The sequence below is a fragment of the Clarias gariepinus genome, chromosome 8 (genome assembly GCF_024256425.1).
Source record: "Clarias gariepinus isolate MV-2021 ecotype Netherlands chromosome 8, CGAR_prim_01v2, whole genome shotgun sequence".
Taxonomy (NCBI): Eukaryota; Metazoa; Chordata; class Actinopteri; order Siluriformes; family Clariidae; genus Clarias; species Clarias gariepinus.
Genome location: NC_071107.1, coordinates 22,263,974 through 22,275,567, shown reverse-complemented (window position 1 = coordinate 22,275,567; position 11,594 = coordinate 22,263,974). Strand labels below are relative to the sequence as shown.

General features: G+C 36.5%; 1 protein-coding gene across 2 annotated transcripts; it reads left to right on the top strand.

The window, feature by feature from the left end:
- Positions 1 to 7,554: 7,554 nt before the first annotated feature.
- Positions 7,555 to 10,667, top strand: cfd (complement factor D (adipsin)). Of its 2 annotated transcripts, none has more exons than XM_053502816.1 (5): positions 7,555 to 7,694; positions 8,121 to 8,265; positions 8,499 to 8,637; positions 8,745 to 9,005; positions 9,813 to 10,667. In XM_053502816.1, exons 1-5 carry the CDS (start codon positions 7,637 to 7,639, stop codon positions 9,960 to 9,962), a joined length of 753 nt encoding a protein of 250 aa, XP_053358791.1. In that variant the 5' UTR covers positions 7,555 to 7,636; the 3' UTR covers positions 9,963 to 10,667. The 2 variants fall into 2 exon arrangements, with proteins under 2 accessions (XP_053358791.1, XP_053358790.1); XM_053502815.1 differs by having other exon boundaries at positions 7,557 to 7,694; positions 8,118 to 8,265.
- Positions 10,668 to 11,594: the final 927 nt, after the last annotated feature.

Sequence of the window (11,594 nt, the reverse complement as noted above, 5' to 3'; positions counted from 1 at the left end):
AGTTTCAACTTATATTGATTTATTTGTATAGTGCTTTTGATAGCAGACATTATTTGTGTTCTTGATATTAAATGTTAATTTATGAGCATTTTCCTACTCATTTACATTTAGAGTATTACCTGAACACAGATTTTCATGAAGAAAATCTGACTTTTTGCACAAAGCAGTTAATATGGTCAATATCTCTTAATTTGCTTACATTTAAATACATAGTGACATAGAAACAGAAGTGTTTTAAAATTATAAAACCATCTTTTTCATTCCAATCTTAGATTTTAATGTCGTCTCAGACCTCACTATATATTCTATGTGCATTTCTATGTTGCAAGAGTGTTAAGCGGTAGAATTAGCAACAGCCACGCATATCTCAGTGTTGAATATGCAGACCAGCGGTGCCATTCTAATGAATGACATTCACAAAGCCCTTTACCTATTTCCTTAAACACATCATCACCTGAAATGTGGAGTCAGAAGTGCAGGGTGTGGGAGTGGGGCTGTTGAGTGACAGCAACCCTTAATCACCAGAAAATGGAAATGAATAATACTAAATGAAAGCAATGATTTAACACATCAATAAATAAAAGTAAATAGTGTATATAGGAATAAATGTTAATTGCTTCATTATGTGAAATATATAATGTGAAAAATCTAATTTATTTTTAAATAATCATGCTTAGACATTTAAGGTTTCCTTTTAAAAAATTCCAAAGGCAAAAATATTTAAGCATGATTCTTTACAATTTCTTAAAGCTCTTAAATGTATTATTGTTATAATTTACAGGAGCTATAGTCTTTTTGTTAAAGTTCGTAGCATGTGAACATAATGATGACAAAAGAATCCTGAGAATCAGGAATGAGAGCCCATCTTTAGTGTGTTGACTGAGTGAATGCTTCCTCTTCCTCTTGGTTAGGAGATACTTCCTTCTGCCAATCATTCTCAAACAATCTCAAGGGGGGCACACTGACCTTTGACCTCAGCCAAAGACATCAATTTATTTTAAGTTGCCCATAAAAGGGCAAATACATTTTTTTTTCTCCATTAAGGTTCCTGACCTGAAGTAGCACATCTTGTTTCTAATAGTTTAGACCATCTTTGAGTTTTTCTTTTTTTTTTTTAATTATGTAAATTTTTGTTTAAGGTACTACACATGTGACAAGATTTTCCATGTAGCTAATTAATGCTTTGCTACATCTAAACATAACGCTAACCTAAGCATTTGAAACCTTGTGACTCTTATGGTTAATTGTTGTTGTTATTATTATTATTAGTAGTAGTAGTAGTAGTAGTAGTAAACAAAACAAAACAAGTTTTCCCCTGAGGACCAGTTCATCGGTCAAGACTGTCTGATATTCCTATTTTTCATTCGCGCATGCGCTCTCTCTCTCTCTCTCTCTCTTTCGCTCTTTCTGTCTCTCTCTCTCTCTCACACACACCTTATCTTACTAAGAAAAAGTAAGACAAGGTACTCTCCTGCCTCCTTGTGGTCATACTGTTAAAGCCAATGACAGGAAAAAGCACAAAACGCCGTGACTTGGGTAAACGTCGTACTCCTCTAGTAATGATTAACTTGGGAAAGTAGAAATACTGTTAAAACAAAGGACTTAGCTAAAAGTAAAAAAGTAAACATCATCTGGTGAAGAAATACTGTACAAATTCCATTTTTATACAGTCGTGGACATATTTGTTGGGTGCTTGGCACTCTTACAGCTCGTTTAAGCAGTGCTTCTGTCCTCCTTTCAGTGATGAAATTAAAGAAGGCTTTCTCATGTATATCTCATGCCTTTATGCCATGCCATAAAGTAAAGCAAAATTTAAAATTATTTAGACAGATCTGTTTATTACGAGGCGGCATGGTGGTGTAGTGGTTAGCACTGTCGCCTTGCACCTCCAGGGTCCGTGTTCGATTCCCATCTCTGTGTGCATGGAGTTTGCATGTTCTCTCCGTGCTTGGTGGGTCTCCTCCGGGTACTCCGGTTTCCTCCCACAGTCCAAAGATATGCAGGTTATGCTAATTTGCTGTCCAAATTTGCTTGTAGTGTGTATGTATGTGCGTGTGCCCTGGGATGGATTGGTGCCCTGTCCAGGGTGTACCCTGCCTCGTGCCCTAAGCCTCCTGGGATAGACTCCAGGTCCCCGTGACCCTGAATACAGGCTAAAGTGGTATAGAAGATAAGTGAGTACTCATTCTTGTAGAGAAAAAAATATACAGTTAATAATAGGATTACAATTTAAATGGAGAAAATTAGTCACTACCCTGTTGGAATAAGACCATCTCCACGCACCTTGATGTTACTGTGAATGCATTCACCAATATTATTGAGAACATTACGGTGCATGAGACTATAGGTAACCTGAAAGAAAGGATTGCTTGTATAAGGAAAACTTTCAAAGCCATACAAACTGTTTTCCAAGATCAAGGTACATCAGCATCTGATTGTATAAAAAGCATAGAACATAATGACAAAAAAATATTGGTACTCGTTTTTGCATTAAATTGTACCAAAATATCCATTCACGTCTGAGAATACATTTTTAAACATTAATATTATCTATCCAAGTTAACCAAAGGGTGAGCAAAGCCTAAAGCACACTTGCACGATGTACTTTGTCACTAACACCATGGACAATTTGCTTTTGGCATCTTAAAGAGATAATGGTGACAATAGCCAGGGATCTTAAAAATAAGTAATTATGGGAGCCTGTTGGGCATGGGCAATCACTGGGTTTTGACACAAATAAAAAAGCAAGTTTGGTTTCCTCAACCACCACTTGCAGGTGCTGGTAAAAGAAAATAAAAACACAACCTTCTTGTGCCTTTTCATTGGCACACATGATTAGGTGGGTGATGAAACACAAACTAAGGATGAGGGACAGGGATCTCTCAGTGGCATTTCTTTAACATGGTCATATTTTTTTGCAGAGCTGAGTTTAAAAGACTAAAAGATCACAATATACGGTGTAATGCAGGTAACAGCTTGCAACAAATTTGTACCGTGGCAACAAACATAAACAAGTCAGGGCAAAATTGCATGCGTTATTCACCTGAAGCACATGGGGAATACAGCAATGAACAATATCCCCAGATCAGTGGCTTTTGAGCACACTGTGCATAGGCAGTGAAAACTGGCAGTAAAGACTATAAATAAATACCCTATCAGATTTCTTTTCAAGATATTTTTAAATTCCAAAGAACAGAGAGAAAGAGAATCTGAAAGTAGATTTGACATACCTTTGTTCCATACACTGTCTATGCTAGATGTGATATGAGCACTGAAGATAATATATAAGTCAAAAGCCAAAATTCCAATTGATGTGAAGCACAGACAATTTTACCGCTTCCATATAAGCAGTGCATGCCATCAAAAAGCTGTGTTTACTTTGATATCTAGATGACTGGCTACCAGACAGAGGGACAAGAGTCAAACATTATGGCAGAGTGACATGACAGGTAGACATGAGTTATTACAAGTTGCATGTATAAGTGAAGGGTGGCTGAAATTCCATTCATGTTCTCTTCCACGGATAGAACTTCTTTCTGAACTGATTCTAAAAATGCTGTCGTGTCCTTATACCCCATGTGATCTGTGGAGAGTTTGCATGACCAGTAATGGTATGTAACCCTGAATCAGAGCATCCATTTTAGAGAAACCAGCATCCAATTGAGTGATTTTATCCCTAGACTACAGTATTAAAAGATTTATCAATAGCCCACAATACTAATAGACTTATGGTTAATGTTGTTTTGCAACTTTGGTTGATTTAATCTTTTAAAATTTGTAAAAATATTTAAACTTCTGGTCTTGGCTAGCTTTAAATGAATTATGTGGATGCCATTAAAATGTATTTATAGAATGTTGCTCTATTGAATGCTATGATGTTCCTGATCCAGCATGCTTTGTCCCAGCAATACAATGACCTTCCCCAGCATTGCCACACCCTGTTACAGCAGTGCCATGCTCCCCCCGAACCCCACCTTTCTCTGTCTGAGCCACATCCTGTTCAATCAGCTAGGTCCTGCATCATGCTCAGTACCAGCCAGGTACCATCCCAACTAAGTTCAGCTGTGCCCTCTCCTGCCAAGCATGCTCTGCTGACTCCACCGGCTGGCTTTGAAAACGCTGTGCTTCTTCCACCATTTGGCTTTGAGAACCTGGTGTTCACTCCAACATCTAGATTTTAAAGTGTTCTGCTGCCACCACTGCCTGGTTTTAGAGACACCATGATGGCAGTGCCATCTGGCTTTGTGGAGGTCATGGTAGCACCTCCTCCTGGTTTTGAAAATATCATCCTTGCTCCACATCCAAGCTGCAAGTTCACACTTCTGCCATCAACTAGCTTCAGGGTCTGGCACCTGACATTGAGGATATTGTGTTGGAACTAAGAAAAGTGAGATTTAATTAAAAAGTGAAACTGGTACAGTATGTTCTAGATGTATTATATGTAAAGTGAAATATTTCAAGCCTTTTCTGTTTTAAATTTTCATGATTATGGCTTACAGCTCATGAAAAAAAAAACAAATTCCTGTATCTGACAATATTACAGTATTTTGTCTTGAGCTTGATTAAATCACTCTATAAATAATATCATACAGTATAAATAATATGTGCAGTAACTCTCAGTCTAGTTCAGTGCATGCAACAATAATCATAGGCCAGACTGCTGATTTGACAGATCATCCAGAAGTTGATCATCAAAACCCTCTACAACCCTCTACAAGATAGAGTGGTGTATTGATGTACTGAAGCATATTCATGGATATCTGAGTGGAAGGGAAAAGTGTGGTGGGAAAATGTGCACAATCCATAAGGGGGATAGCAGCCTTGAAACGATTATGAAGCAAAACTGATTCAAGAACTTGGTAAAGCTTTAAAACGATGAAGTGATGCTGGAGTGAGTGCATCAAAAGCCACCACTCACACATGTCTTCATTAAATGGGCTACAACTGGTTCATTTCTACTCCTGATCCAGAGACAATCAGAAGGATCTTACTCCAGCCAAGGAGAAAAAGAACTGGAGCATTGCTTAATGGTCAAAAGCCTTCTTTTCAGATGCAAATACATTTTGCATATCATTTGGAAATCAAGATCCAGGAGTCTAGGGATAGTGCAGAAAGGTCCAATGTGAAGTTTGCTGACCATGATAATAAACCTGCATGATCAAAGAGGAGCTATGGAGCTATGGTCAAGAGAAAGATGAGAAACACGCAACCCAACAATACAGATGAACTGAAGGCTGCAATTAAAAAAAACCTGGTCTTTAGTAACACTTCAGCAGTGCTACATGGTGATCACCTCTATGTCATACCAATTGATGCAATAAGCAGTGCTAAAGAAGACCCAAATAAGCATTGACTTCCTAAATAAACATACTGGACACTTCAGAATTTAAACATTTCTGTATTGTAAAACTCCGCATTATTTCTTTAACATAAAAAAAAAATGTTAAGATACTGTATTTTGGATTTTCATAAGCTTTAAGCCATAATCATCAAAAGTATGTATTATATGTATTTATATGTAATGAATCTCAAAGAGAGTTTCACTTTTTAAATTAAGTTGAGGGGAAAAAAGTTTCCATGATATTATATTTTTAGATACACTTTCTACAGCCCTATTGGCACAGATTTGTATTGCCTGGGGACCTTGTGTGATTTAGAAATTACCCCCACATCAGAATTTCGTATTTACTAATTTATGTTCCTTACTGCAAGCATATGCTCATCTGATGGTTTTCAGCTTTCTCTTTCTGCACATTGTATTTCAATGCAGCCTCCATTCGTCGCAGAAGATTGATAAAAAGGCAGACAGGAAACAAAAACCTTGAACAAATTATATTAAACCCCAACAAATCCTGGCCAAATCACATGTTCATTCGCACTGGACTAATATTATCACAGGACATCTGTGTTCAGGGAAATATGATAGGTCATTTGCGGGGAAATTTTTATTTTTCAAATTATAGACATGGCCAATTCGCACGGGATTAAGATCACCGACAACCCCCGCAATTATTACAAATGACTAGAGGTCCCCAGGTAATACGAATCCTGTGCAAATAGGCCTTATCTGTTGCAAGTCAGGCTGTGGAAATTTAGATTTATTTTGTTTTTTTAGAGTAGTGTTAAGTTATAAACTCTGGAAGCAATGTTTTATGTTGTTATTATTATTAGGACAGACTATTGCTTAGAAAGATCTGATTTAGCAGAAGACTGTATTCCCTGCCAATTCCCAGAATGTTGGCAAGTACAGTATCTGACAGGGCTTAAAGTCATGGGAATTCCCCCCCAAAAAAACATAAGTAAAGTCATGTATTTCTGGTAATTTATTAAGTATAGTATATATATTAAAAATGAAAATATACAGTATATTAAGAGTTTTATATATTTTAATAGAGGTTCGTGTGTTTTGTCTAACAACTGGTGCAGATTTTGTGGATTTGAACATTCCTTTATCTGTGTATGGCATAGTACTGTATATTATTTGTTTCTACAGGGAAATAGGCAAAACAAAAACACAACAAAGATAAATGCATAGCATTTTTATAATTTTTCTAATAAGGATAGAAAAAGAAAGTGGATTTATACCATTAAAATGCAAAGACTAGACACCAGTCGTAAACAGCTGGTTTTGTATTGTACATTTTATATTAGGTGATTACCCAAAACCTGATCTTGGGGAAGTGTTATAAAATAATAAGATCATGTTTTGTTGACTCATGTTTAGTAATAAAATGGAGAAGCAAATTACTCAAATTTGCAAGTACTAGTAAGATGCATTGTATGATATTTCTAACATTGATTAAATTATTTTCTAAAATATTTTTACATTGTAAATACATATGTTTTGCACAAAAGAAAAGTAATTTGCAGAATCACTTTTTATAAATTTGTCACAAATATTTTGTTGCATATTATTGGCAGCAATTGCTATAATATGTATTATATATAAAGTTCCAGAAATCTGGATAATTTGTCTGTCTAGATTATTGTCATATAATTACAAGCTGTATACATGTGTATACATGTATGTGGGAATATTACAGATTCTGAATCTGTTTTACTGTAGCAATTTTTATCTGCCAGTTTCTGTGTCTTCATATAATTATGAAACTGTGTCATCATAATAATAATATAATTTCCATTTATCTTAACATAGTTTAAACAAGAACATGTTGTCACTGGCCTAAAGTATTTCATCTGTGTGTGCGTGTGTGCGTGCATGCGTGCGTGAGTGTGTATTGGAAGGTTGGGTGGGTGTGGGTGCAAGTTGTAGGTTAAGGGATCAGGTTGCGAATGTTTCATGTACCATAAGTCACAATAGGAATTATTTGAGAAATCAGATGTTTTATACTGTTACTGGCTGGCTTGGATTTTGAATAATAGAAACATCTGGACATGAGAACTGGAAATTACAAAGATGAAGCAATAAAGTTGAGGCAGAGCCAAGGTAGAGATAAGAGACAAGTCTCAGCATCACTTAAATGTTGGGGGAGAAAGGAATGATTTCCAAGAAGTCAGCATTTTTCTTGCAAAGGCACGCCCACTTGCTCAATCCTAGTTTATATAAAGCCAACAAACTAGACTATAAACATATTCCATCTCAGGAAGGCGGAAAGGCAAAAAGGAGCAGTTCAGTATGGGTTCTCTTCAAGTGATCTTTGCTTCAGCTCTCCTTTATGCATTTCTACTACCTGGTGAGTAGAATATATTAACATAAGGACATAAGAGAAAGGAATGTATTAATTGTGCACTGTGTATAAAACCTGTCTTCTTCAGGCTCATGCGGAACCAAAGCAATTGTGTTAACAGTATCATCTATTTAGCATTGTTTAATTCCTCAGCCCACACTAGAAACCGCAATCAACAATAGGTTAAGACCTAAAGTCATCATGCAGATTGACAGTCATTCAGTATTTTCTCCATGCAGCAACAAAGTCGAAAGCAAGAAAGGGAAAGGTTTAAAACTAATTAATCGATGAATTAATTATTTAAACTCCAATTGATTTTTATTTTTTATTTAAATATTTTATTACATATTTACTTTAAGTCCAAATTAGTATTTGTTTTGGCTCTTGGTTTTGACATTAATATATATTAATCTCACTTGTATCTCTGAGAAGGGGAATGCATCACAGGAGGTAAGGAAGCTGCAGCACACTCCCGTCCCTACATGGTCTCACTGCAGGAGGAAGGTAAACACAATTGTGGTGGATTTCTGATCTCCAGTCAGTGGGTTATGAGTGCTGCACACTGCTTCCAGGAGAGGTAAGCACCATGATCAGACTTGAAGCACGTTTCATTCTTGAGCTATATACATTTCACAGTCAAATTTTAAATACTTCTATCAGAAAAGGATCAAAAAACTTTCGAAGAAGGAAGCTGAAATGATAAAATTCTGATAGACTTTTAAATAGCATCATTTTAAAGCAATAAATTACTCTGCTGTAACAATGTGTATTAATAGAAAATATTGCATGTGTGCATACTCTCTACTGCAGCACTACTTTTAAGGTGGTGTTGGGTGCTCATTCCCTATCCCAGGCAGAGGACACAAAACAAACTTTTGATATGGCTGGTGTCTATAAGCACCCTGATTTTAACTCTGAGAACTACGATAATGATATTGCGTTGATTAAGGTAAAGTATATAGAGTCTGGAAATAAATTAGGAAATAAGAAATAGAGGGTCATGGTGGGGGGGTCTTCATACATCATATTATTATATGTGTTCTCTATAATTGGCAGCTAAGTCAGCCAGTCCAGGAGACCAGTGCAGTGAAGCCTGTGAAGTTCCAGAGAGCAGGAGGAAATGATCCTGGAACAGATGCTGAAGTGGAAACAGCTGGATGGGGTGCACTAGACAACCTGGGGGACCGGCCAGACAAACTGCAGGAGGTTACTGTTGCTGTTATAAAAAGACCTACCTGTAGTCGCAGCAACTCCTATGGGGAATCTTTTACAGCAAATATGCTATGTGCTGGCAGCAGACGCAAAGACACATGCAATGTAAGTTTTTATCTCAAATTATACCCTCTGACCCGTTCCCCCAATTTGACCTTCCTGCTGAGTCCTCCACTATTGCTTAAAAGTCACCAGCTGGGGAGAGAGAAGACTAACACATGCTTCCTTCAAGCCGAGTGACAATTATATTAAAGTCCAGCTAAACACTTGGGGGAAAACACAACTGCTTACAGTATTTCCAAAGCTCATAGTCATCCCTGATTGGTTAATGGTATTTTTTTTATTAGTAATACCATGCCTTCCTCCAGAAAGCAGAGCCAGTTATGCTCTTGTGTGTTCCCAGCCGGAGATACTGTTCGGAATCTTACAAATGTCATTTATAGTATTCTGATGTGAGTTTAATTGCAATAACACCTAGTCTTAGGCTCTGTCATTTGTAGTGTCTATTTAATATCCATGATACTCAAAATAGCAGCAGAATATTTAAATATTTTAAAAATTTTTTCTTCTTCTCCTCTTAGTCCTCCACTGACGAATTGAATTCCAATTGCCCTTCATCCTTTTACCCCTTTGTTTCTCTTGTGATCTAGCATGGTCGTTTATTCATTAACATTCATGAAGAAAGTTCACAAGTTCAAAATTCTGGTTTGATAAGACACAAAGGATAGATAGACATCTGTATCTATATCTCTATTCATAATGCATACATTTTACCCTTTAAGCCAGTGATATCCAATAACCCCAACCCTAACAACACCCCTGTCTGTACTGTGCATAGCCAAGTTATTCCAACCTAACTAGTTTGCAACTCCTTTAAACTATTTTTCTCTTGCTTATCTACTCCTTTTACAGGGTGATTCTGGTGGTCCTCTGCTCTATAAGGGCATTGTTGTGGGAATAACCTCAAATGGAGGGAGAAGCTGTGGTTCCACCAGAAAGCCTGGACTCTACACCATCATATCACGTTATGATGATTGGATCACCCGCACTATGACCCAGTAACATGTCAGTAGTTTGATAAAAAAATGAGCAAGGTTTAAAATTCATACTATCATCTTGTTTTAACTTCAGCTTTAATCTCATTTAAACAGACTATAGTCATCCTTTTTTTTATATATAGTTTCTGGTCTTTGGCTTGCTGTGATCAACCCTGTGATGTCACACTGGTCACAGACTACAGCTTAACGGTATACAGTGTTCACATTGCTCTTTTTGAAAGTTAAACTGTTAATCTTGACATGACAAATATTATATACAGGTATATGTAAAACGTGTTTGTTCAGATTTTATACCAGAATTGAAAGTTTATAGGTTATTATGCTGTAAGTCAATACAATATTCAAGATGTATTATCAACTAAATATTTTGTTGACTCCCTTTTGGCGAAAACATAACGTGAAATGACTCCTTTATGGACTTTATGGACATGTATTCCATACGCCAACATATGCTTTCTTCATCTCTTCATCTCTTCTTCATTTCTTCAAGTGGTTAATATGCTGTACTCGTGACTATTGTCTATTATTCTCTTTAAAAATAAACTGCACTATATATATTTTTTTTATCCTGGCCATACTGCCTCTATTAAAATAAATGTTTGCTATAAATGATACATTTTAAGTCAGAAAATGGCTGTTTATGTTGCAAAAAGCTGTATTTGTAAATGAGCAGGTCTGCCAATTAAATAAAGAAATAGGCAAATATGAAGGCCAATGGAGTGGTTAGTACTGTGGCCTCACACCTCCAGGGTAAAGCCTGGTAGCATTTTTTATTTTTTTGTTTAAAATAGCCATTAAATGGATTTTAGCAAAGTAGCTTAAGGTTTTGAATGCCGCCCAAACTCTTATCTGTCATCTATCTAGTCTGTCAAATTAACTATTACATTACATATATAATTCACAAATATGTAATTAAAGTTCTTATTGAGTCAGGTACTTTGTGTTCTCATGAGAAGGAGAAAAAAGGCAAAAGTAATTAACATATTTTAAATGATTTGGTGTATACAGTAAATTTAGTCTGTTAGTCTTGTTAGACCATGATTAAACTAACATGATGAAAGTGATCACCTAAGGCCTGATTTTTAGTACTTCATTACCATAGCCTGTGTGAAATTGCTCAAGCACATTTACAGCTTATTTGCATCCACCTGTCTCTAAATAAATTGTTTTGGTCATAATTAGGAAACGCACACACTTGTCTATATAAGGTCTTACCATAAATGGTGTATGTCAAAGTAAAAACAATGAGGTCAAGAAAATTATCTGTAGGCTTGTGAGAAAGGATTGCGTCAAGACCCAGATTTGGAGAAGGATACAACAGTCTTCCCAGATCTGGTCGCCCAGCCAAACTGAATAATCTGGGGTGAATCGGCTTGGTCAGGGAGATAGTAAAGACCCTAAAGATCACTATAAATAAGATCCTGAGTTCCCTTGTGGAGATAGGAGAGTATTACAAAAGGAAAACCATGAGTGCAGCACTGTACTAATAAGGCCTCTATGGAGGAGTGGCCAGGCAGAAGCCAATCTTCACTAAAAGGCTCATGACATCCCACTGGGAGTTTTTCAAAAAGCTTCTCAAGGACTTTCGGACTATGAGAAACAAAATGCTCTGGTCTGGTGACATGAAGATTTATCA

Excerpts from the sequence above, each read along its gene's own strand:
- cfd (XM_053502815.1), top strand. The coding sequence starts at position 7,637 with ATGGGTTCTCTTCAAGTGATCTTTGCTTCAGCTCTCCTTTATGCATTT. Across the intron at positions 8,266-8,498 it reads GCACACTGCTTCCAGGAGAG|CACTACTTTTAAGGTGGTGT; the intron begins GTAAGCACCATG and ends TCTCTACTGCAG. Across the intron at positions 9,006-9,812 it reads GACGCAAAGACACATGCAAT|GGTGATTCTGGTGGTCCTCT; the intron begins GTAAGTTTTTAT and ends CTCCTTTTACAG.